The sequence below is a fragment of the Cervus elaphus genome, chromosome 4, assembly GCF_910594005.1.
Source record: "Cervus elaphus chromosome 4, mCerEla1.1, whole genome shotgun sequence".
Taxonomy (NCBI): domain Eukaryota; kingdom Metazoa; phylum Chordata; class Mammalia; order Artiodactyla; family Cervidae; genus Cervus; species Cervus elaphus.
This window is the reverse complement of record NC_057818.1, coordinates 68,085,537-68,112,606: the sequence shown is the minus strand read 5'-3', so window position 1 is coordinate 68,112,606 and position 27,070 is coordinate 68,085,537. Positions and strand designations below refer to the sequence as shown.

The 27,070-nt window shown below is 40.9% G+C and overlaps 1 protein-coding gene and 1 long non-coding RNA gene across 2 annotated transcripts in view; both read left to right on the top strand.

The window, feature by feature from the left end:
- LOC122692668 (zinc finger protein 418-like) overlaps positions 1–5,041 on the top strand; it is a 32,166-nt gene extending 27,125 nt beyond the window's left edge. Inside the window, exon 3 of the mRNA XM_043900463.1 lies at positions 742–5,041. Coding sequence (XP_043756398.1) covers positions 742–3,566 — 2,825 coding nt within the window. The 3' untranslated portion in view covers positions 3,567–5,041. The remainder of the gene's footprint in view (positions 1–741) is intronic.
- Positions 5,042–11,697: 6,656 nt separating this feature from the next.
- On the top strand, positions 11,698–26,319 carry LOC122692681. The gene is made up of 4 exons (XR_006340705.1): positions 11,698–12,906; positions 15,674–15,800; positions 22,035–22,160; positions 23,321–26,319. It is a non-coding gene; the product is annotated as an uncharacterized LOC122692681 (long non-coding RNA).
- Positions 26,320–27,070: the final 751 nt, after the last annotated feature.

Below are 27,070 nucleotides of genomic sequence, written 5' to 3'. Positions count from 1 at the left end.
AGTCATGGTGAGGTGGGCTCAGAGGGGGCCTGGTCCTGGTGAATGGCTGCTAAGAAGAGTATGACATCAGACTGTGTTCAGATCATAGCAGGAACCTGTCTTTGTTCAGCCAGGGTTTAGGTGCCATTTCCAGTGCATGGCCATACTACTTCTATCTTTTCTTTTCCACTGTTAACACTTGACTGACTTGTCAGTTGTACTGCTTGTTATTCCTACTGTGACTTTAGCCCAGGGATAATCTGGACTGATTATTTGGACTCCACATCTCTGGTCTTCACTCCTCTCTGGACTCCACATCTCTCCCATTTCTCTCACTACCTTTTCTGTAGTACTCACCAACATTGATTGTGCTATGATATGTTCGCATTTCCCTGAATTGATTTTGAATAGCAGCTGATATGTTGCTGTGGGGTTTTAATGAGCTTAGATAACCTTTTCTACCCAGTGTCAGCAGAAAAGTCCTACAGGAAGCCACTGGAAGAGAAGTAAGTCATAGACCCTGCCTCTCTTCTTGTGTCCTACCCTGTTTTTGTTTTTCCTCCTGATGAGGTCTCCACTATTGTGTGACCTTGACACTCAGTAATACACAACAGTTGGCTATTCTTCCAGCTGAATTCCAACTCCTGTATCTTGAAAAGCATCTCATAGACTCATACCTGGATGAGATAGGTACACATTAGTGATGAGCTGGACCCTTCTCTATAGTCAATATGTACTTGACCTGCATTTCTTTCTGTTCAGGTTGCTGCTGTGGAACAGAGAATGCAGAGGCACCTTCTGAACAGATCACTTCTCTAGGAGTGTCACAGGCTAGGACTCCAAAGGCAGCTTTGTCTTCCCAGAAGATGCATCCCTGTGAGATTTGTGGTGCAGTCTTGAAAAAAGTTTTCCACTTGGCTGACCACCAGGAAACACAACACACCCAGAAACTGTTGAGGTGTGGAGCATGTGTGAAACAGTTTTGTTTTAGTGCAAATTTTCAGCAGCACCAGGAGTGGCACATGGGAGAGAAAATCCTCAGAAGTAGTGTGGATGAGGCCAAGTTTTTCAAGAGCTGCAGATTCCTTGTGTTACAGAAGCCATTCACCTGCAGGGAGTTTGAAAAGGACTTCCCGACCATTGTGGGACACCTGCAGCAACAGACCACTCATACTGTGGAGAAGCCAAACACAGGCACCCAATGTGAGTCAACTTTACAGAGCAGAAGTCATCACACCTCAGGAGAATGCAAGAAAGCCCTCAGCCCCAAACACACACTTGTTCAGGATCAGAGTGTCCATACTGGAATACCTTGTTTTGTGTGCAGTGAATGTGGGAAAGCATTCAGGTACAAATCCTCATTTGTTGTGCACCAGAGAGTGCACGCTGGAAAAAACCTTCATATGTGTGGTGAATGTGGGAAATCCTTTAAGCGAAGTTCAATTCTCTATAAACATCGAAGAATTCATACTGGGGCAAGGCAATATAAGTGCAGCAAATGTGGGAAGTCCTTAAGTCACAAATCTGTCCTCATTTCTCCCCACCCATGGTGCAATGGAGAAAAGAGTTATATATGCAGTGAATGTTCGAAATCTTTTAGCCATAGGTCAGTATTCATTCCACACAGGAGAGTTCAAACTGGAGAACGGCCTTATAAATGTAGTGACTGTGTGAAATCTTTTACTTCAGTGTCTGCACTCTGTTATCATCAGAGATCCCACACTGGAGAACGACCTTACATATGCAGTGATTGTGGGAAATCTTTTATCTCTAGCTCTGACCTCCGTTATCATCAGAGAGTTCATTCTGGAGAAAGGCCTCATGAGTGCAGTGAATGTGGGAAATCTTTTATCACTCGTACTGCTCTCCGTTATCATCACAGAGTTCACACTGGAGAAAGGCCTTACGAGTGTAGTGAATGTGGGAAATCTTTTACCCGAAAAAATAACCTAATTATACATGTAAGAGTTCATTCAGGAGAAAGGCCTTATGAATGTAGTGAATGTGGGAAATCTTTTACTTTTAGCTCTAGCCTTCGTTATCATCACAGAGTCCACACTGGAGAAAGACCATATGAGTGCACTGAATGTGGGAAATCTTTTAACAATAGGTGGACGCTCATTCGACACCGGAGAATTCACACAGGAGAAAAGCCTTATGTGTGCAATAAATGTGGGAAATCTTTTTCCTGTAGCTCCACCCTACAGTATCATGAGCGAGGTCACCTTGGGGAAAGGCCTTACAGGTGTGATGAATGTGGGAGATCTTTTACTACTAGCTCTGCCCTCCGTTATCATCAGAGAATTCACACAGGAGAAAGGCCTTATGAGTGCAATGAATGTGGGAAATCTTTTATCTCTAAGTCTGACCTCCATTATCATCAGAGGGTTCATTCTGGAGAAAGGCCTTATGAGTGTAGTGAATGTGGGAAGTCCTTTATCCGAAGGAATAACCTGCTTTTACACCAGAGAGTTCACACAGGAGAAAGGCCTTACAAGTGTAGTGAATGCGGGAAATCTTTTAACAATAGATGGACACTTATTCAACACCAGAGAGTTCATACAGGAGAGAAGCCTTATGTGTGCAGTGAATGTGGGAAATCTTTTACCTCCAGCTCCACGCTATGTTATCATCAGAGAGTTCATGCAGGAAAAAGGCCTTATGAGTGCAGTGAATGTGGGAAATCTTTTACCTCTAGTTCTACCCTCCGTTATCATCAGAGAGTTCACACAGGAGAAAGACCTTATGAGTGCAGTGAGTGTGGGAAATCTTTTACTTTTAGTGCCAGCCTCCGTTATCATCACAGAGTGCACACTGGAGAAAGGCCTTATGAGTGCAATGAATGTGGGAAATCCTTTAAGGATAGATCGCAATTCAATAAACACCGGAGAGCTCACACTGGAGAAAGACCTTATGAGTGTGGTGAATGTGGGAAATCTTTTAGCCAAAAATCTTCCCTCTCAACACACCAGAAAATTCATAATAGAGAACGGTCTTATGAGTGTAGTGCATGTGGGAAATCTTTCACCTCTATCTCTGGCCTTGGTTATCATCAGAGAGTTCACAGGGGAGAAAAGCCTTATCAGTGCAACGAATGTGGGAAGTCCTTTACGAATAGCTCTATACTGATTCGACACCAGAGAGTTCACACAGGAGAGAGACCTTACGTGTGCAGTCAATGTGGAAAATCTTTTACTAGTAGTGCCACCCTTTCTTATCATCAGAGAGTTCATGCAGGCAAAAGGCCTTATGAATGCAGCAAATGTGGGAAATCTTTTACCTCCAGTTCTACCCTTCGTTATCATCAGAGAGTTCATGCAGGAGATAGGCCTTATGAGTGCAGTGAATGTGGGAAATCTTTTATCTCTAGCTCCAAACTCCGTTACCATCAGAGAGTTCACACAGGAGAAAGGCCTTACGTGTGCAGTGAATGTGGGAAATCCTTTAGAGACAGTTCCCAGTTTAGTCAACACCGGAGAGGTCACACTGGGGAAAGGCCTTATGAGTGTAGAGAATGTGGGAAATTTTTTATGCGAAAATCTACCCTTTCTCAACATCAGAGAGTTCACACTAAAGAAAGGCCTTAGATGTTTAGGGGATGTGCAGTTATCTTGTTCAATGTAAGGATACCAAAGAGAACTGAGGATTCATCTATCTGAATTAGCTCCCAGACATCTGCGTATGCACGAAGGAAAGATTGCTCATGATTTTCAGTTATGTGGGAAATGTGTGGCTATGTTGCAGGCTCTAACCTTTCCAGGGTTCTTCCCACATATATGTCACTCCCATCTCTGTGGCCAAAGCCACTTCACATCTAGCACTTGGCAGGTTCACCCCGTGTAGTCAGGGAGACTTACTGTTTCCGCCCATGTTTTAGCCAAGTTAGGAGTCACTTGAGGCCTACAGTGCCAACTTTCACTCCTCCTTGACTATCTTGGAAATGGACCTGGTCAGGGTCAGCCCAGAAACTATCAGAAGTTCAGCTTGCAGAGAATAGCAGCAGGGATGTGTTGATTGCATTTGATACTAGTAATAAGGTTTTCCAGCTTCCAAATGATGAATTCTTGCTGCAGGTTGCTTTGGCTCATACAATAATTGAGACTGTCTAAGCTCTTAAGTCCTCTTTCATCTTGGACGTTGTATTTACTGTGCAGGTAGTTCACAGATTGTGCTGTGTAAGCATAAAGGGGAGAACAGTTTTTAGGGGTCTCAAAATTTCTGTTTGAGGGGGGCCGGTATGTTGACAATAGCTTGCCAGTTATGACCAGGTCTGCCTTGTAGCCTCAGATTTCTAGGAAACATTGCAGGGATTTCTGGTTTTCACTTGAAACCTGGAGACTTTGTTTTAGAAGTCTCCCAGGTGACACTGAGAAGCAGGCAGATGTGAGAATCTCAAGTGCTTCTGAGCATAGCATTATTATTTTTTTTTTCCTTTCTAAGCAGAGATATTCCAGGGTGTTTCAGCACTGTGGAGGGAAATCTTCCCCAGGTCTTCAGAGAAACATGTTCCCTGATTAGTGTAACTGGTTGTGATACCACTGGGTCCATAACTGGTGCAGAAATACTGATTTGTAGGGAGAGGAGGACTGCAGTCAACTAGTGTAATGTGCTGCTTCTAAACATGCATACACAACTGTCCATGTAAAAGTGATAGTCTCTCTGTATTGTTCATCTCAAGGCCATTACCACATGGACTGGAAGAAAATAAAAAGAGGGTCTAGTCCCTGGCTGTGGCTCTTGTGACCGAGACAGCATTCCTGTTGACTTTCAGTGGAAATGTTCTCTATTACTCACCATATTTGTTGCCACTGATGCAAGTTTGACTACCACCCTCGCCCCCCCCCCCCCCCACCCAGGGCATAAAGAGAGAGATGATGGAGTATATGGTTGCCATACTTCTCTGTCAAAAAGACTGGGGCATAGAGATCTTTAAATTGAGCTATTTTTTAAAAGCTTTACTAATGTATAATATCTGGCTTCCCCAATGGCTCAATGGGTAAAGAATTTGCATGCAAAAAAAAAAAAAGAACCTGCATATAATGCAAGAGACACAGGAGACCAGGGTTTGATCTCTGGGTTGGGAAGATCCCCTGGAGAAGGAAATGGCAACCCACTGGAGTATTCTTGCCTGGAAAATTCCATGGACAGAGGAACCCCATGGGGTACAGTATGGGTCACAAAGGGTTAGATATGACTGAGCTACTAACACACACACACACACACACACACACACACACACACACACACAGAGTATAATTTACATTTGCTAAACAGTGCATTTAAAGTACAATTTGACAAGTTTTGACATAGGTGTGAACCTCTGAGACTATCACTATAGTCCTGATAGTGACCATATCTGTCATTGTGTATTCACCTCATTTGTTCTATAATCTTTTTGCCTTTCTCACCTTTCCAAGTAACCACTGATTTACTTTCCTTAAAATAGATACCTTGCATTTTCTTGAATTGATATTATTGGAATCATATGCTATTTACCATATTTTCCTTTCTTTTATATATCATAATTACTTTGAGATTCATCAGTGATGTATAGTGCTTTTTGTTTTTTGACTGACAAAAATATGACATTTTTCAATATGCCATGGTTAGTTTATCCATTCTGAGTATTTGACTTGTTTCTAGAATTTGACTTCTGAAAATAAAGCTAGTATAAAAATTGTGTTAGATCTTTGAATATGTGTTTATCTTTTGTCAGTAACTTAGAATGCAGTGTATGAGTCACAGCTGTTTTACTCTTGTTGGCTGCAGTGGGTTTTTATTGCCGGCCAAATGCTTAGTTGCCCTGCCACATGTGGAATCTTAGTTCCTTGACCAGGGCTTTAACCCCAACCCCTGCATTGGGAGGAGGATTCTTAAATACTGCACCACCAGGGAAGTCCCACAACAGTTTTACGTTTGAAGAAGCTAACATTGTGATCTAAAATGATTGTGCCTTTTGCATCTTACCAGCAATATATTGAGAATTCCACCTCGCCCATATTCTGAATACTTGGTTTATCGATTGCTTTAATTTTAGCTTTTTTTCTTTTTTAGAGGTATATCACTTTTTGTTTTAATTGATTTTCTGTAAGGATTCATGATGAGCAGTTTTTCAGATGTCCATTTCCTAGCTATGTATCTTTGTTAAAATGTCTGCTTAAATCTTTTTCTTTGTTGGCCTTTGGCTGTTTTCCTTTAACAAATAGGACAACAAAACCACAAATATGTATGTTGGAATTTCACTCATCTTTTAATATTGTGAGTGATTTGCTTTATGGAGTAACTTTTCAATACTGGCAGAATTTTCTAATCTGAAAAGTTTTTTGTTTTTTTTTTTCAGTGTTCACAGTGCAGTGGATGCTTAGACATATGCTTTCAAATTTTACCTGCACTGTTAACATATTTTCTATCACATTCTTGAGTTTAGTCACTTAATACAATAAAGCCTTTCTTTATAATGCTTGTGCTTTTTCTTGGTTCTATCACCATAGAAATTGGTGGATTAGAGACGGGGACAAGGTTTCATCAGGATGGACTGGTCTTTGAGTCCCAAAGCCTGGTTGGAAGGGAATGGAGGTCAGTGGTCAGACTCCTCAAGTCCTCATCCAGGCTACCTGAGTTTAAATTTTGTATCCCTGATCAATTCAAGGACCCACAGGCAAACACTCTTCCCCAAGCCCTTTTCTTTTTATGTAAAATGGAGATTAGGAGCTGCCCTGCCTCTGATCCACTGAAAGATGTGAAGAGGGGAGCTGTCGATTCCCATGCAGCTCCTTCTACAGGTGAGATCCTGGTGCCAGGAAACTTTAGTTCTCCCTGATATCCTCAGACTCCTCTATCCCTGGGTGCATGCATGTCAGAAATAAATGGGGCTTCCCACAATTCCTGATCTGGGTCAGCTCGCAGGGACTTGTCTGCATCGAGGAGGGGGCTGCTGGTTAGTGAGGTCTCAGTGTGGATTTGCCAGTGGGAAGTAATCTGGGAAACTTGCTAAAGCTTCCTGAGCCTCATTTGGCTGACTTTGACATTGAGGTGTTAGCTTTGGCCCTGGGAGGATCAGTAAAGATAGCAACACTGAGCACTTACACCAAAATTCCAGGCTTTGTATTTTGAACATGGATGTGCCATTTATTTTAAAAATGTTATATAAAATATTTTTGTAATTCTCCTTTTCTCAATTCTCTTATTGTACTTAACTAATTTATTCTTTTTTATTGTATTAGTTATATCCTTATTTTGTTGCATTTTATAGAGTGCCATGTAAATTAATATAAATGCTGTGTAAATATACTGTGAAATTTTACGCAGTCTATATGTGCTTATGGTTATAGCTTATTTTTCCTGAATCCATTGACTCTGGAGATTGAGAGCGCACTCAAAAATTGATGGATTACCACAGAAGCGTTTTGATTCTTTTTCAACTGTACTGAGAGATGGCTTCTCTCTATTTGCCCTAGCTGGTAAATTAATTCTCTTCAGATCCTCTTTAAACAAATTTCATTTATTATGCTGAAATGCGAAATTACCAATTCTGTTAGAGTAAGTTTTTTCTTTCCCCTGAAAGTCAATGCAAGTTTTACTTATTTAAAAATAAAATTTTAATCTAAGATGATATAAACCACAGATAACTGCTTAGAAAGACAGAAAGCATTCTTATCTCAATGAATATTCATTTGATTGTACTGGAAAGGTTCCACATAAGACTTTTTAAAAATTCAATGAAATGCGACTGATGAAAGTATGTGATAAAGTAATAAGTATTATAATGGTGTAAGTATTCTATAGTCAGAGTGTTTTGGAAACATTTTAAATTATCAGGCCACCTTAATTCTGTCTGGTTATAGGTAAAATTTGAAATCAAAATGAATTTTTCACAAATTATCATATTGTATAGTATTTGGATAGTTTTCACAAAAATTGCCTGTTACAAAATATTGCCCAATGTTTTATGGATACTGAAAATACAATTTTGTTTGTTTGTTTTATACAAGTCATTTTTGTCATTTGAATGATTTTGTATTTTTAAGCAGCAGTGAAAACTCAGAATCCTAATCACTAGGCCACCAGGGAACTCTCTGTTTGTACTTTCATTTACAAAAATCTAAAGTATATTTTATGGCCTTAAATTGGGGCTTAGTTTTGTAATGACTTGCAAACCTTAGTTTATTAAAAAAATTTTTACATTTTTATTATAAAAGCTACAGGTGTACAGTATAGTGAGTCATAAATTTAAAGATTATACTACACTTATAGTTATTGAAAAATATTGGCTATATTCCCCATGTTGTACAGTATATCCTCGTAGTTTATTTTATACCTAGTTTTTTGTACCCAAGCTATAGATGAGATGCACTTGTGGCACCCACTCACCTGTCTCTGATTGACTATTGGCATTATCATCATGTTCAGGATTCCTCCTACTAATATTAATAAACCTCACCCTGGTCCACACACTGTCCACCAAGTTTTGTAGATGTGTCCATCTAGAGATCCTCCCCATAGTTCCAGACCTGTGTATCTGGTTACCTGCTAAATAACCCCATTCTTTTGTTTTCTGAAATATACCCTCAAAAGGAAACTGCTGATACCCCAATGAGAATTATTACCACTACAGAACACCCAACATTGTTGATGGAGCTCCTGTACTTCCACCTCCCAACACCAAAAATCTTGGTGTCAAAACCTGACTCCCATCTTACTTTCTCTCACAGTCAGAAAAACCAGGCTGTCTTGTTTTAGAAAGTGATTCCCAAGTTCGCTTCTTCCACAACCACAACAATGGTTCACACTAACAACGCTCACTCCTCACTCCTGTATATCCCACTTCCCCCTTTTGTAATGGAAATGTCTGTCTTTTGCCTGTTTCAGTATTACATTTTCGAAGCATGAAACCCTTGGTTTTACATGTGGAGAGCAATTTTGCCTCAGGGTTAATCGTACATTAAGTCTTAGTCATATCTGAGTTAGATGATATGTAGATGAGTCTTTGAACTTTCTAGTATCACATTAAAACTTACTATAAAAGTACACACTTTTTCTTTCATGTTTCCTTTCTGTGTTCATTGAAGAATGTAAGCTGTATGAAAAAAGAACAGGTTTTCATCTGTCGAGGCACTTAAAACAGTGCCTCACACTGTGTATTCTGCTTAATGAAAATTTACTAGAACCGTGAATAAACATGATACTCCAAATTCTTGTTCACATTTACTAGTTTTGGCTACTTTTTAAAAAATAAAGTTAATTAAGATTTTTTTTTTAATTCATTTATTTTGGTTGCACTGGGTCTTCCTTGCTGTGCACTGGCTTTCTGTAGTTTCAGCGAGCAGGAGCTTCTCTTGTTGCAGAGCAGAGGCGCAATAGTTGTGTCACACCAGCCTACTTGCCCTGAGGCAAGTAGAAATCTTCCCGGACCAGGGGTGGAATCCATGTCCCCTGCTGTGGCAGGCAGATTCTTATTAATGTACCATCAGGGAAGTCCTAGTTTAGCTAGTTTTAAGGTCCATGTCAGTTCTTTCTCCAAGCTGGTATTAATGCTTTCAAGAATAAAAGCACTACTGAAAATTCTCTGATGTCTTCAACATCACTTGCTGTATCCCCAGGGCGGTATCAGCTACTGTCTTTGAATAACAACACAAATAACTTTCTGAAACTTGCATGTCAAAATTTTTTCTGATATTATCTCATTCCCCGCCCCCGCCTCCCTCCGCGCCCCCCCCCCCCCCCCCGCCCCGTAAAGAAGTGTGCCTGCAGTCACTGGAAAATGATAGTCACTTACCAGCAAGGAGACGACATCATAAGCTTAAAATGCCTTCCATTATATAAGTGTTCAGATACTCCCTTCCATACATGCTGCGACTCTGAAAGTTGCAGCTACTGACCCATACCAAAATAACATTAGTTCAGTTGCTCTCAGTTTGAGATGGATATCTGTTCACTAAAAGGAATTGAGTTTATGTTAGGAAGTGGAATAAGAGATAATATACGGATGAAAGTGTTTCTCAGTGGATAGGACACAATGCCTAATTCTGTAGGCAAGAAAGAAGCTTTGTTGTGGAACCGGAAGTAAAACTCCTGCTTGACCACCTAATTTAGAATATCCATCTTCTTTCTCCCCAGTCATGACCCTGTATAGACTGTTTTCTCTTGCTCATAGCCAGTCATAATACAACACAGAAAACAGACTACAGCTTCAGCACATGCATTTCAAGAACAATTATATAATATGTCCAGCTACTTGCTGACTCATATCTGAATGGCTCTAAAATAATATGGCCATTGAGAGGCCATTTAGAAGACATCCTGGACAGTGAAGTCAAGTGGGCCTTAGGAAACATCACTCCAAACAAAGCTAATGGAGGTGATGGAATTCCAGTTGAGCTATTTCAAATCTTAAAAGATGATGCTGTTACAGTGCTGCACTCAATATGCCAGCAAATTTGGAAAACTCAGCAGTGGCCACAGGACTGGAAAAGGTAAGTTTTCATCCCAATCCCAGAGAAAGGCAATGCCAAAGAGCACAATTGCATTTATCTCACATGCTAGCAAAGTAATGCTCAAAATTCTCCAAGATAGGCTTCAACAGTATGTGAATTGTGAACTTCCAGATGTTCAAGCTGGATTTTGAAAAGGCAAAAGTCAGAGGAACCAGAGACCAAATTGCCAACATCCAGTTGGATAATCAAAAAAGCAAAAGAGTTTCAGAAAAACTTCTGCTTTATTGACTATGCCAAAGACTTTGACTGTGTAGATCACAACAAACTGTGGAAAATTCTTCAAGAGATGGGAATACCAGTCCACCTGACCTGTCTCCTGAGAAATCTGTATGCAGGTCAAGAAGCAACAGTTAGATCTGGACATGGAACAACAGACTGGTTCCAAATCGGGAAAGGAGTATGTCAAGGCTGTATATTGACACCCTGCTTATTTAACTTATATGCAGAGTACATCATGAGAAATGCTGGGCTGGATGAAGCACAAGCTGGAATCAAGATTGCCGGGAGAAATATCAATAACCTCAGATACGGATGACACCACCCTTATGGCAAAAAGTGAAGAAGAACTAAAGAGCCTCTTGATGAAAGTGAAAGAGGAGAGTGAAAAAGCGGGCTTAAAACTCAACATTCAGAAAACTAAGATCATGGCATCTGGTCCCATCACTTCATGGCAAATAGATCGAGAAACACTGGAAACAGTGAGAGACTTTATTTTGGGGGGCTCCAAAATCACTGCAGATGGTGACTGCAGCCATGAAATTAAATGACACTCCTTGGAAGAAAAGCTATGACAAACCTAGAGAGCATGTTAAAAAGCAGAGACATTACTTTGCCAACAAAGATCTGTTTAATCAAAGCTGTGGTTTTTCCAGTAGTCATGTATAGATGTGAGTGTTGGACCATAAAGAAAGTTGAGTGCCAAAAAATTGATGCTTTTAAACTGTGATGTTGGAGAAGAGTCTTGAGAGTCCCTTGGACTGCAAGGAGATCAAACCAGCCAATCTTAAAGAAAATCAGTCCTGAATATTCATTGGAAGGACTGATGCTGAAGCTGAAACTTCAATACTTTGGCCACCTGATGCAAAGAACTCACTCATTGGAAAAGACCCTGATGCTGGGAAAGATTAAGGCAGGAAAAAGGGACGACAGAGGCTGAGATGGTTGGATAGCATCACCAACTCAATGGTCATGAGTATGAGCAAGATCCCGAAGTTGGTGATGGACAGGGAAGCCTGGAGTGCTGCAGTCCATGGGGTCACAAAGAGTCTGACACGACTGAGCAACTGAACTGAACTTGCTGACTTATATCTGAATGGCTCTAGAGTAATATGGCCATTTAGAGGACATTTGAGCGCATCTTACTGACTAAAAAAAGAAGAAAAGTGAGAGTTGCAAGTTAAGTTTTATTTGGGGGCTAAGTGAGGACTGAACCCCAGGAGACAGCACCTCAGATAACTCTGAGAAAATGCTCCAAAGAGGTGGGGGTAAGGTCAGTGTATATGTGACTTTGGTGAAGGGAGAGTACATGCAATCAAGCGCATATTTTTATGAGAAGGTTTCTGCTAGTTTCAGGAAGATTTCTGAGTCACAAGGAAACAGTTATCACCATGAAGGATTTTAGTGCTTTTCTAGATACGAGGAGATATAAGAATTGGGCTCATAAAATCTGCTCCTGAGAACATCTAACTGAAGACCTGTCCTGCCAGATTGCTCCCCCCCACCCCCGCCACCCCCAGCATAGAATGCTTCATTTCTGCTTTCCACTCAGAACTACTTTCAGAGGGTGTTGAAGTAACAGCTGGAGCAGCACACGATTTAATCCTTGTAGAGGTAGGCGGCAAGTACCATGGCAAGTGCCAATCTGTAGTTGACAACCTCATTATTTTTATCTTCTGGGAGCTGATTGAACTTCAGGAAGTCTAAAATTTTGTCACTTTGCTGCATTTAACAAGAAACAGAGCCCTTCCTTCCTCAAGGTAAGATGACTGTTTTCCAGCATCCTTCCCGGTGCCAATTGGAGCAGGTTGTGGTTGTTCAGAAAGGAGAACACACTTTCTGGTAATCGCTAAAGTCATGAGAACAATATTACCCAGAAGATCCTGCGCGCAGGAAGGAAGAGCCACATAAATGCATTTCCGGGGAAATTCTTCACATCGGGCCCATTGGGGCGGGACTTCCGGTATCCTGCTTTTAGCGGCCATTTTAAACTGCTGTGAGTTTCCTGATTGGGGGCCGCTGATTCTGGACCGCGTGACCGGATCTAAAAAGCGCGAGAGCAGGCACTGTCCCCGCGCCACATAGTGGACTCTGAGGTTCTGCAACGGCGACCGGGGTACCCTGCGCCAGGCCGGGGAGAGGAAAGTCCCTGCCCGCGTCCCCCTGCCTCTCCGGCCAGAGTCTGATGGCGGTGACGCGCTGAGGGACCCACCTCCAGGTAACGCTGGCCGGGTGGGCTCTCACCGCCTTCACCCCACCAGACACTAAGCCCTGAGTGCAGGGCGCCTGCTCATGTGCCCGTTGCCCAGGCCCCAGACTCCAGGGTGGTGAGGCGGTCGTGGGTGGTCCGTGTGTCTGACAGACAGCGTGATGACGCCTGGGAGAGGGTGATGGGCACAGGTACCTGCAGGTGCAGAGGCTTGGAGGTCGGACTGAGGCGAGTGGGTTTGGGAAACCTGGATTCCGACCGTTGTCTCCAGGAGGCCGAGTTGAGGGAGTGTACCTGAACTGGCAGAGAGGTTGTTTCTTTTTCTGCTTGACCTGGAGGCGGTGGAGGCTAGTGGACAGAAGAGGGACACTTACGTGTTAGTGGTTTGTTGTTGTTACACTGCATTGTGTCTTCGTTTCCGCCCACTGGGCTCTTCCTTGCTCTGGAGGGCTTTCTCTAGTTGCAGAGGGTGGGGGGTGGCTTCACTTGTTGGCAGAACTCCGACTGTAGCTGGAGTGAGTAGTTGTGGTGCAGTTGCTCTGCGCCATGTGATATCTTCCCAGACCAGGGATCAAACCTGTGTCCCCTGCATTGGGAGGCAGATTCTTTACTACTGAGCTACCAGAGAAATCCCATATGTGTTAGGGTTTTAAAGGTCATCAAAATCCTGCTCAGAGAGGGAACAGATTGGAGGTGGTTGACGAACAGATTGCGGCAAAGAGAAATAGCATCCTTTTCCAAGGTCAGGGATCTGATGAGTCTGCTCTGAGGACTGAAACACAGAGGTTAGTAAGTTAACCCCAAGTCCAGGTTCAAGGCCTGGTGGGGATCCAGGGGAGTCCTGCATACTTGGAGCCCAGCCACAGTTGCCTTCCTCTTCCTCCAGGTTCTGATGGTTGGAAAAGCGCTTAGGGATCCTACACAATGCAGGAGATGGTGTCCCAGTCCCTCACTGGTATTGATACCACCCATAGAGAGTGGTCAGCTGATAAAGAGTCTGCCTGCAATATGGCAGACCTGGCTTTGATCCCTGGGTTGGGAAGATCCCTGGAGAAGGGAAGGGCTACCCACTCCAGTATTCTGGCCTGGAGAATTCCATAGATCATATAGTCCATGGGGTCGCAAAGAGTCGGACGCGACTGAGTGACTTTGACTTTCACTTTATAGAGTGTCAGGGTATTGTGTCCAGAGACTTGCCTTGATATAATCTCAGCTCTTGAATGTGAGGACCTGAATCCAACTCTGGGTCCTGACTGCAGAACAAGGGTAACATACACATGTTCTGTTTCCTGATGACTAATATAAACTAGTATGGAAGGTTTTCCCAGGAACAGATAGCATGTGCAAATACTTGGAGGCATGTGTGAACTGGGAGCAGGGTACAGAAGGCCTTCATTTTTTTCATTTAAGAACAAACAGCAGGGGATCTGGTAATCGGGCCTTTTTTTTTTTTTTTTTTAAGTTATATTTGGTTGTGCTGGGTGTTTGTTGCTGTAAGTGGGCCTTCTCTAGTTGTGGCAAGTGGGGTTTACTCTTTCTTGAGGTGATTGGTCTTCTCATTTTGGTGGCTTCTCTTGTTGCAGAGCTGGGGCACTAGAACTAGCAGGCTTCAGTAGTTGTGGAGCATGGCCTTAGTTTCTCCATGGCTTGTAGTAGTCTTCCTGGACCAGGAATGAAATTTGTGACCCCTGCATTGGCAGACGGATTCTTAACCACTGTACCACCTGAAATTGTCACAGCATTATTAATCAGCTATACTCCAATAGAAAATAAAAAGCTTGAAATATTAAAAAAAAAAAAGATATGTGGCTTGGGAGGCAGAGAAATAATTGAAACAAATTGGCACTGAGGCCAGTGCTCCTGCTAACTTAATATTATCCAGATTCACTAGAATTGTGCAGTGAACCTTGATGGAGCCTAGAGTGTTTTAGTCTTGCTGGAGGATAAGGTCTGTGGTAAATGTAGTCAAGAGTCATCATGCTACAGGGAGACTGTAAGGGCTGAGATTTTAAGGAGGGTTGAGTAGATGGTTGTGACTGTTGAGGGGACAAATGATCAAACAATGTATCACAGAACTAGAAGAGTGTCATGGGTGTGTGTGATTCACACATTGCATTATACATGGCTAATGTTGAATCAGGGATCAGAAGCAGGTAGAGAGGCCTGCAATGCAACATGTGGGACTTTCCCTGGCACTGAGATTCATCAGAGGTCTGGGGTGGTACTGGACAGTTTTAGAATGTCAAGCAGTCTCTGGAAGCTATGTGTTGGGTGTGTGAATGAGTCCAGGGTGAAACCTGTATTATAGAGCAGGAAGGTGGCAGAACTGTGGGAGTGTAACCCCACACTGTAGGAGTGGGGAATGATGATGTTAGAGATAGTCTATAAAATGATGTGCACATGCACAGGTACTGTGAGCTGATGGCCCCACAGGCCTGGTATTCAGGACTTGATAGTGAAGCATGAGCCCAGGTTTGACTGTGTGTTGTACATATAGTCTGGGAGACTCCAGGGGAATTGCTTGATGGGAGGGATAGGGCTCTGCTATCCAGGCCCAGAGCTTACATGGCATATATATATCCCCTTGTGTATTATTGCTGAGGGCTGACTACAGTGATGCATGTGACCAAGGATGACCCAAGGCTGCATTAGCAGCCCCAGGTCCTGGTATCTCCTCTGAGGTGAGTTTGGGAGGAGAGGATGACAGTGGGGTAGACGTGTGTGGTGATGGACTGTGGCTTCTCAGAACCTTGTTTCCTTGTCGCTATGTTGACAGGACAGTTTAAACTTTAAAGACATTGCTGTGTACTTCTCCTCGGAGGAATAGAGGCTTCTTGATGAGGCTCAGAGATGCCTGTACCTCAGTGTGATCCTGGAAAACTTTGCACTCATATCTTCACTGGGTAAGACTCTCAAAGCCTTTCCAGATACCTAGAGTGAGCTCTGGATCCTGGCTCACCCCCTTTTCCACGGGGGTGCTCTGCCTTCTCTCAGGTGGACCACTGGCACTGCTTGTTTTCCCAGCTTTCTGGGTAGTTGCTGTGGAAGTTGTGGCTGGGTGGTTTGCACTCCCTCTTTTCTGTACTGAATCCTCATGGGGAAGAATTGGAGGTCTGTAGTCTTGCAGTGAGTTTAATGGACTGCACCATCTTGTAACTGAAGGTGTGTCCCTTTTGAGCAACAACTTCTGTTTCTGTGAGTTCAACGTGTTTTGTTTCTTTGTTTTAAATTCTACATGAGTGATACCATACATAATTTGGCATAATGTCCTTCTAGTTCATCCATGTATATGGGAGGACTTCCTGTTTTTTATGGCTGAATAATATTTCAGATGTGCATATGTACGTGTGAGTATATCACATCTTGTTTATCTATTCATACATGGATGAACACTTAGGTTGTTTCCACATCTTGTATATTGTCCATAATGCTGTCACGAACATGAGTGCAGATTATGTTTCCCCCATTTGATTTAATTTCTTTTGGCTATATTCCACAAAATGGGATTGCTGGATTGTATGGTACTTCTATTTTGAATTTTTGAGAAACTTCCATACTGTCTATTCATAATGCCTATACCAATTTATCTTCCCACCAAGTGTACAAGGGTTCCCGTATCTCTGTACCTTTGCCAGCACTTACCTCTTTGACGATAGCCATCCTGACTATCTATTACTACTAGTTTTGTAGTAATATCTCATTGTGGTTTGGATTTACATTTCCCTGGTGATTGGTGAGAAAGAACAGTTTTTCGTGTACTTGTTAGCCATTTGTATATAACATCTAATCAGATCCTTTGTTCATATTTTAATAAGATTATTCTGTTTTTGCTGATTTGATTATGTTATGTGTTTAAAGTATCACCACTTTATTAGGTTCATGGCTTGCAAATAATTTTCTGCCATTCTTTAGATTACATTTTCATTTTGTTCATTGTTTTTTTTTTGCTCTGCAGAAGCTTTTCAGGTTGATGTAGTTTCACTTTTTATATATTTTATTTTCACTGTACCTTCATGTCATATTTAAAAAAAAAAAAAAATCATTGTGAAGACCACTGCCAAATAGCTTATTCCTTGTTTTTTGCCTCCAAGCAAGTTTACACTTTCAGGTCTTATGTTTAACCCTTTAATCCACTTTGAGTTAATTACTGTTAATGGGGTTCAGTTTCACTGTTTTGTTTTTTTTTTTTTTTAATATTTATTTATTCATTTGGCTGCATTGGATCTTAGTTGCAGCACACAGTATCTTCATTGTGTCATGAGGGATCTTTTGTTGCAGCGCACAGACTGTCTAGTTGTGCCACACAGACTCTGGAGCACATGGCCTCAGGCTTAGTTGCTTCACAGCATGTGGGGTCATAGGCGAGTGAATCTGCTTCCCCTGAATTGCAAGGTGGATTCTTAACCACCAGGGAAGTCCCAGTTTCATTGTTTTGCATGTGGAGATCCAGTTTTCCCAACACCTTTTATTGAAGAGACTGCCCTTTCCCCACTATGTGTTCTTGTCAAAGATTAGTTGACCATATATGTTTGAGACTTTTTCCTGGGTTCTTTAGTCTGTTCCATTCCCTTTGTGTGTCTGTTTTTATGACAGTAGAATACTATTTTGATTATTTTAGCTTTGCAGTGAATTTTGAAATCAGGAAGTTCCATATCTTGAGATTTGATCTTCTTGCTCAAGATTGCTTTGCCTCTTTGAGGTAATTTGTGGCTCTATATGAACTTCAGGATTCATCTTCTATTTCTGTGAAACATTGTAATTTTGATAGGAATTGCATTGAATCTGTATATTGCATAGGGTAGCATGGATACTGTAATGCTATTAATTCTTCCAGTAGAAGGACATGAGTTATCTTTTCATTTTTGTGTCACTTTTTTTTATCAGTGTCTTATAGTTTTCAGTGTTCAGATCTTTTTGGTTAAATTTATTCCTATGTATTTCATTGTTTTTGATATTATAAATATAATTGCTGCCCTAATTCAGATATTTTATTGTTAGGTTTTGGAGATGCAACTGATTTTTGCATATTGATTTTTGTATCCTGTGACTTTACTGAATTTGTTTAACAGTTGTAACAGTTTTAAGGGGGAGCCTTTAAGATCCTCTGTATATAAGATCTTGTCTTCTTCAGACACAGTTTTGCTTCTTTTGTGATTTTATTACTATTAGTTTTTTCTCATGACCTAGTGATCTGAGCAGGCCTTCTAGAACAATACTGAATAGAAATGAACATAATGGGCATCTTTTTCTTGTTCCTGATTTTAGAGGGAAAGCTTTTAGGTTTTAAACTTTGAGTGTGATGTTATGTGTATGTGTCTCAGTCAGGTCTGACTCTTGGCGACCCCATGGACTGTAACCCACCAGGCTCCTCTGTTCATGGGATTTCCCAGACAAGAATATGATGTTAGCATGGACTTATTGTATATGGGTTTATCATATTGAGTTACATTCCTTCTACACCTAAAGTGTTAAGAGTTTTTGACAGGTAAATATGCTCAATTTTGTTAAGGGATTTTTCTGCATTTATTGAGATGATCATATGATTTGTATCCTTCATTCCATTATGTGTCATGTTTATTGACTTGTATATGAAAAACTATCCTTGTATCCCAGGAGTAAATCACATTTGATGATGGTGTAAGATTCTTTAATACACTGTTGAGTTTGGTTTGCTACTTTCTGTTGGAGATTTTTTTCTTCTATGTTTATTAAGGATGTTGGCATGTAGTTTTTATTTTCTTGTAATTTCCATAGCTTTCTTTGGTATTGACATATATTTCTAGCCTGGGAAAGTGAGTTTGGAAGTGTTTCTTCAGTGTTTTGGAAGAGTTGAGGAGGGATGGACAGTAGTTCTTAAAATTATGGTAGAATTTACCAGTGACTCTGCATTTTTCTTTGTTGGGACAATTTGTCATTATAAATTATTTTTTTAAAAATTGAAGTATAGTTGGTTTATAATATTATGTCAGTATCAGGGTAAAACACAGTGACTCAATATTTTTATTAATTGGGAAATTATTTGATGGTCCAGTGGTTAGAACTGTATGCTTCCATTGCAGAAGGCATGGGTTTGATCTTAGGTTGTCAAACTAAGACCATGCATGCCATGCAGCATAGCCAAAAAAATTTTTTTAAAGTTATACTAAATTTTAAATTGTTACAAAACAGTGGCTATATTTCCCTGTGCTGTAAAAGATATCTTTGTTGCTTAGTTTGTTGGGAGATAATTGATTAACGATTCAGTTTCTTTACTTGTTACTGACTTGTTCAGATTTTTTTTCTTCATGATTTATTGTTGCTGGATTGTCTGTTTCAAAGAATTTATTCTTTTTTTTTTTTTTCTAGTTTTTCCTGTTTGTTGGCAGTTAATTGTTTGTGGCTTTACTGAGTCTTTGTTGCTTGTCACAGGCTTTCTCTAGTTGCAGCAAGTGGAGACTACTCTTCATTTCAGTGTGTGGGCTTCCCATTGTGGGGGATCCTCTTGTTGCAGAGCACAGGCTGTAAGTACTTGGGCTTCAGTAGTTGCAGTGGTTGGGCTCAGTACTTGCAGCACGTGGGCCCTAGAGCACACAGGCTTAATAGTTGTGGTACATGGGCTTAGTTGCTCTTCAGCATGTGGAATCTTCCTGGACCAGGGATCAAATCCATGTTCCCTGCATTGGCAGGTGGGTTCATAACAACTGGACCACCAAGGATGTCCTGGCATTTAATTGTTGATAGTAGTTTTTTATGATCTTTGTGTGTCTGCAGTATCAGTTGTAGTGTCTCCTTTTTCATTTCTGATTTCATTTACTTGAATCTTTTCTTTTCATGCAGCTAAAGGTTTGTCCATTTTGATTCTTTTCAAAAATCAACTCTTAGCTTTGTTAATCTTCCCATTGTATTTTTAGTCTGTATTTTATTTATTTCTGCTCTAATGTTTATTATTTCCTTCCTTCTAGATTTGAGCTTAGTTGTTTTTAAGTTTTGGCATATTTTGATTCCATTTTATTTTGTCTTAAGATAATTTTTTCTTATTTTTTTCTTCAACACATTCAGGAATGTATTCTTTAATGGCCATGTGTCTTTTTATTTTTTTCCATTTATTTTTATTAGTTGGAGGCTAATTACTTTACAATATTGTAGTGGTTTTTGCCATACATTGACATGAATCAGCCATGGATTTACATGTATTCCCCATCCCGATCCCCCCTCCCTCATGTGTCTTTTTTGATGTCCATATATTTTTTAGCTTTCCAGCATTCACAATGATAATATATGTTATTGGAGACTTCCAGGTTGTGCAGTGGTAAAGAATCTTATCTGCCAGTGCAGGAGATTAAAGAAATGTGGGTTTGATCCCTGGGTTGGGAGGATCCAGTGGAGTAGGAAATGGTAAACTGCTCTAGTATTCTTGCCTGAAAAATTCTATGGACAGAGAAACCTGATGGGATACAGTCTATAGAATCACAAATAGTCAAACATGACTGAGCCACTGAGCTTGTTATGTTACTGATTATTAGTTCCCAACCCTTATGGATGGATAAAATTCTTGACGTGATTTCAGTCTTCTTAAATGTGTTAAGACTTGTTTTGTGACCTAATATGTGACCTCTCTTAAAGAGAGTGTTCTGTGTCCATTGAGAAGAATGTATTCTGTTGTAGTTGATTGGAATATTCTGTGTGTTTGTTAGGCTCAGGTGGTCTAAAGATTCATTCAGTATTTTTTCAGTGCTTGAGTTAAAGTGTCATTAAGTATTTCCTTAATGATTTTCTATTTGGTTAATCTACCCTTTCTTGAAAGATGGGTATTGAAGTCTGCTAATATTATTTCATTGTTGTCTTTTCTGCCTTCCAGTTTATTAATATTTGCCTTACACATTTAAATGCTCTGATGTTAGATACATATTACTTATAATGTGTTCTGCCCTCTTGATGAGGGCTTTATCCTCAGCCATCATGTCTTTTGAATGGCGAGGACTTGCCTGGCAGTCCTGAACATCCACTGCAGGGGGTGCAGGTTCTATCCCTGGTCAGGGAACTAAGATTGTGCATATAGTGTGACCAAGAATTAAAAAGCAGACAAACCAAAAAGCACAAAAAAGAGAATGGAGAAAATTTTGTCAGGACTTTACAATTACCAACTTGTTAATTTTTGTATGACTGATTTGTAGTTCCTTTGGTGTTTCCACCATTTCTTTCTTTCTTTCTTTTTTTTTAAATGTGTAAATTGGAGGATACTTGCTTTATAATATTGTGTTAGTTTCTGCCTACATCAACACGAATCAGCCATAGGTATACATATACCCCCACCCTTTTGAACCTTCCTCCCACCTCTCACTCCATCCCATCCCTCTAGGTTGTCAGAGAGCATCAGGTTTGAGTTCCCTGTATCATACAGCAAATTCCCACTGGTTATCTGTTTTACATATGATAGTGTATATTTTTCAGTGTTACTCTTTCAGTTCATCCTTCCTTCCCCTTCCCCTACTGTGTCCACAAGTTGTTTTCTATGTCTGTGTCTCCATTGCTGCTCTCAAATAGGTTCATCAGTATCATCTTTCTAGAGTCCATATATATGTGTTAATATATGGTATTTTTCTCTTTCTGATTTCACTTTGTATAATAGGTTCTGGGTTCATCTGCCTCATTAGAATTGACTCAAATGCACTGCTTTTTTATGGCTGAATAATATTCCATTGTATATATGTACCACAACTTCTTTATCTCTTCATCTGTTGATGAACATCTAGGTTGCTTCCTTGTCCTAGCTATTGTAAACTGTGCTGCATTGAACATTAGGATACATGTGTCCTTTTCAATTATTGTTTCTTCAGGAACAAAACAAGGGTGCCCACTCTCGCTACTATTTTTCAACCATTTCTTTTTTAAAAAAACCTTTGGCTCATTTCTTTGTCACTTCTTGTGGTACTTCTACAATGTGAATATTATTTTCCTGGATAACATCCCATAATTTACTTCAGTAGGCTTTCTTCAGTCTTTCTTCCCTGTGGTTGGATGGTTTGAAATCACCTGATTCAAAGTCACAGATATTTCTCCTGCTTGATCAAGTTGACTGTTCCCTATTGTATTTTTCATTTCGTTTATTGTATTCTTCAGCTACAGAGTTTAATTCCTTTATTTTCTTTCTATTTCAGATCTCTCTCTCTCTCTCTTTTTTTTTGGCCACACCACATCTCATGCAGAATCTTAATTTCTTGACCAGGGATGAAACCCGTATTTCCTGCAGTGGAAGCACAAAGCCCTGACCATTGGACAGCCCGGTAATTCCAAATCTGTTAATTTTCTTGTTTTTTTTTTTTTCTTCCCCTGCTTTCATTGAATTTCCGTCTGTGTTCTCTTGGAACTGGCTGAGTTTCCTTCAGGTATTTATTTTGAATTCTTTGTCTAGTTATTTATAGATCTGCATTTTGGGGGGTTCACTTGCTGGAAAGTTATGCTCCTTTGGTGATGTCATGTTTCCTTGATATTTCATGTTTCTTACAGCCTTTTGGTCATCTTTTTGCATTTGATGGATAAGTCACATCTGAATTTTCAGACTGGTTTTCGTGAGGAAAGACCTTAACTTGGATTGATTGCAAAGTTACTGGCTAGGTCAGGTGTGCCAGTTTGGGTTATCAGGAGGGACAAGCTATATAATGGCTCTGCACCTTTGTTAGCTGGGGTCAGGGGCACCAAAGATTGTAGGGGTTCTGAGTAGACAAGGCTGCAAGATGAACTCACAAGTACCTTTTCTGGGAAATCTGGGGAGGGTGTGACATCAGGACTGTGTTCAGGTCACATAAGAAATGTTTCTCATTTAATCGGGATTTTTTGGGTTTTTGCTAGTGTCACACCCTTTTGTCTACCTTTCTTGTCCTGTTGTTAATACTTTGCTGACTAGTCAGTTTTACTCCACTGTTATATCTACTCTGACTTCCAGCCCAGGTAGAAGCTTCATCTCTCTGGATTTCATATCTTGGTCCTTTCTCTCATACTTCCTCCTTTCTTGCTCTGCAGCTTTGGTTCACATGTGCTATGAGGTGTCCACTCATCCTTAAATTGGCCTTGAACAGCAGCTGGGTTTCTCCTGGGTTTGGACATTTGCTTCTACACAGTCTCATGTCATTGCAGAATAGGTCCTGCAGGAATCCTCTGGCACATGAGCAAGCTCTAGAATGTGCTGCTCAACTTTGTGTTGCACCATATTCTTATGTCCTTCCCCTGGTTAAGGATACCATTCTTTTGCCTTAGAGGCACAGTCATGCCAAGTAGTGGAATGCCACTTCCCCAGTGGAATTATAGATCTTTCCGGAAAAGCATCCTGCAGACTCGCCCCTGGATATGACTCATTACCTTTATGATGATGTTGCTTCCTCCTCAGAAAGTTGACATGTTTATTTGCATTTATTTCATCACAGGTTTTTTTTGTGTGTGTGTTCAGGTTGCTGCTGTGGAGGACAGGATGCAGAGGCACCCTTTCAACATAACATTTCTATAGGCCTGACACAGGCCAGGACTCCTAAGGCACTTTCATTTTCCCAGAAGAATCACATCTGTGAGAAGTGTAGTCTGGTCTTGAGAAGTATTTTTCACTTGGCAGAGCATGAAGAAACACAACACAGCCAGAAAGTGTTCGGGTATATAATACACATGAAACAATTTCATTTTGGTGCAAACCTCCAAAAACACCAGAAGCAGTACATTGAAAAGAAATCCTTCAGAAATGATGTAGACAAGGCCTTGTTTGTGAAGTGCTGCAAACTCCATATGTCAGAAAAGCCCTCTTCCTGTGAGAAAGTTAAGAGACTTTCTGGCCACCTCAGGACATCTCCAGCAACAGTCCACTCACACCAGGGAGAAGCCAGACAATATTGTCCAGTATGAGCCAACTTTACAAAGCAGAGAAAGTCATTACAACCTGGGAGAGAACACAAGAAAACCCTGAACCCCAAACACACACTTGTTCAAGACAAGAGTGTCCACATTGGAAGACATTGTTTTGTGTGCAGTGAATGTAGGAAAACATTCAAGTACAAATCCTTATTTATGTGCACCAGAGAGTCCACACTAGAAAAAGACTTCATGTGTGTGGTGAATGTGGGAAATCATTCAGGTGAACCTCGATCCTCAGTCTGCATCAAAGAATTCATACTGGGGCAAGGCAGTACAAGTACAGCAAATGTGGGAATTTCTTTAGTCAAAACTTTGTCCTCATTTATCCCTGGAGAAGTCACATTGGAGAAATTACTTGTATTGTGAATGTGTACAGTCTTTTAGCCGTAGATGCATCCTAGTTTGACAGTGAATAGTTCCCAATGGAAAAAGGCATTGTGAGTGTACTCAATGTTGGATATCTTTTAAATGAAAGTGTTTTCTCATTGTACACTGGAAAGTTCACATAGGAGAAAGGCCTTACAATTGCAGTGAATGTGGGAAATCATTTACCTATAGCTCGGTTCTCATCCTACACCAGCGACTTCACAAGGGAGAAAGAAGGCCTTTTACATGTGGTGAATGTGGGAAATCTTTTACCACTTGGAAATCTTTTTACCAATAGCTTGATACTCATTCTCCACCAGAGAGTTCACACAGGAAAAAGGCCTTATGAGTGTAGTGAGTGTTGGGAATCATTTAGTTATCAGACTTACCTCATTCAACACTGCAAGGTTCATAGTGGAAAAAGGCCTTATGAATGTAGTGAATGTGGAAATCTAGTTCTGGCCCCCCTTATCATCAGAGAGTTCACAATGGATCAAGGCCTTATGATTGCAGTGAATGTGGGAAATCTTTTACTTCTAGTTCTACCCTCTGTTATCATCAGAGAATTCACACAGGAAAAAGACCTTATGAGTGCAAGGAGTGTGGAAAATGTTTTATGTTCAGTTCTGCCCTGTGTTATCATCATAAGACTCATGCTGGAGATAGGCTTTATGAGTGCTCTGTATGTGGGAAATGTTTTTCTTCTGGTTCCACCCTCCCCTGTCATCAAAGGTTTCACACAGGAGAAAGGCCTTATGTGTGCAGTGAATGTGGGAAATCCTTTATCCAAAGATATTACCTTCTTATACACCGAGAGTTCACACAGGATAAAAGCTTTATAAGTGTACTGAATTCGAGAAATCTTTTACCACTAAGAGGAGCCTTATTTATCATCAGGGGAATCACACTGGAGAAAGGCCTTATGAGTGCCATGAATGTGGGAAATCCTTTAAGCGACAGTCTTCTCTCATTGAACACTGTAGACCTCACACTGGGCAAAAAGCCTTATAAATGTAGTGAATGTAGGAAATTTTTGCATCTAAGTGCACTTTCTGTTATCATCTGACAGTTCATATGGGATTGAGGCCGTATGAGTGCAGTGAATGTGGAAATCTTTTACCTCTAGTTCTACTCCTCACGAGTATCAGATAACTCACACAAACAAAAGACCTTATGAATGCACTGAATGTGGGAAATCCTTTAAGAGAGAGTCTTTTCTCATTGAATACTGTAGACTTCACACTAGAGAAAGCCCTTATAAATGCAGTGAATGTGGGAAATCTTTTACATCTAGGTGGGGCTTCTGTTATCATCCACAAGTTCACACTGGATCAAGGAAGTATGAGTGCAGTGAAATCTTTTAAAAAGATTTCAGAAAAGTTCTGCAGTCCTTCAACATCAGTATTCACAGATGTTGAAAGGTTTTTGTGTGTGTTGTGAATGTGAGAAAACCTTTACCTCTAGTTCCACCATTTGTTCTCAACAGAGAGTTCACAAGAAAAGTTTTAATTCATGACAGGAGTTTGGGAAGATTTTTCCTAAAGAATTTGCCTCATTATACGTGATAGAGTTTACAGTGGAGAAAGGTCTTGAGTGTGCAAGAGAATGTGCAATTTTCCTTTTCAGGATAATGACACTGGAAGAAACTGAGGAGCTGTCCATCTGAATTCAATCTCCTACTTCCAGTTGTCTGCAAGGGGAGATACCCCTTAAGTTTCAGTTTTGCAGGAAGCATCTGTGGCTATATTGCACTTTCTAACCTGTCTGCGGCTCTTCCTAGATTTATGTCACTGCCAGTTTTTTTTTTTTTTTTTGCCACTTTATTTCTGTCACTTGGCAGGTCTACACAGTGCATCAGTCACCAGCCCAGTGCGCTCAGAGAAGCTGACCTCTGTTCTTCCATGTGTTAGAGCCCAGTCCCTATGAATTCAGTTAATGAAATGTACAGAGAAGGGCAACCTTCTTCACGGACATGTTCTCACACAATTCATTTTTCTAGCTAGCAAGTCACCAGACCAGACTGCATGCCACACATTGTTTTGGTTTGTGCAATATAGATGCCTTATTGTTTAAGGACTCTCTTATTTTTGAGTGTTCTCTGTACTGCGAGAGGTTTTCTACAAGGAGGTTTGGGCTCTGCAGGCATGAAGGGTGAATGGTTTTTAGGGGCCACAGGGAGGATAGTTTGATGGCAAAATATTGGCTGGCCAGTTTTGGCCAAATTTGCATTGGTACCAGTGAAGTCGGAGGAAAGAGGGCAAGGCTTTTTGGTCCTTGTTTGAAGCCTCTATGAGTTTTAGGAATCTCAGACATCAGCCTGGGGAGGGGTGAGATGTGATAATCTCAAGTTCTTGAAGCAGCATGAATTTTTCCCCCTGTTCCTAAAGGATATCACAGGAGGTGTCAGCTCTGTTGAGGGGGCTCTCCTGTCTAGGTCTTGCAAAGAGCATGTGCCCTGATGTCCATAATTCTATGAGTGACAGTCACTGGTTGTAAGACTACAGTGGCCAGGGGAAACCGAAACTGCTACAGAAACTAGATTATTAGTGAGTAGAGGAGACAGCAGCCAACTCAGTGGAATGTAGATCTTCCAAAAGTGCACCCACAGGTGTGTTTGTGACAATGGCTGATGTGCAGGATCAGTGTGTACACAAATCTCAGGATGTCCAGCCATGATTTTCTTAACCACTGGACCACCAGGGAAGTCCTGAGGACCTCCAGGCATGTTTTTCTTGTGTAGCTGAGGTCATTGTGAGAGAAGATATTTGGAAAGTCTTGCAGGTTTTTGTAACCTCTCTTTAATGTTCGCCTCAAGGCCAGTGCTGCACAGGCAGGAACTGAAAGGTAGAGAAAAGTAGTCTAGGGATGTGTCTCTTGTGACCCAATGAGAATTCCTGTTAATGGAAGTGGAAATATCCTTTATTACTCGCTA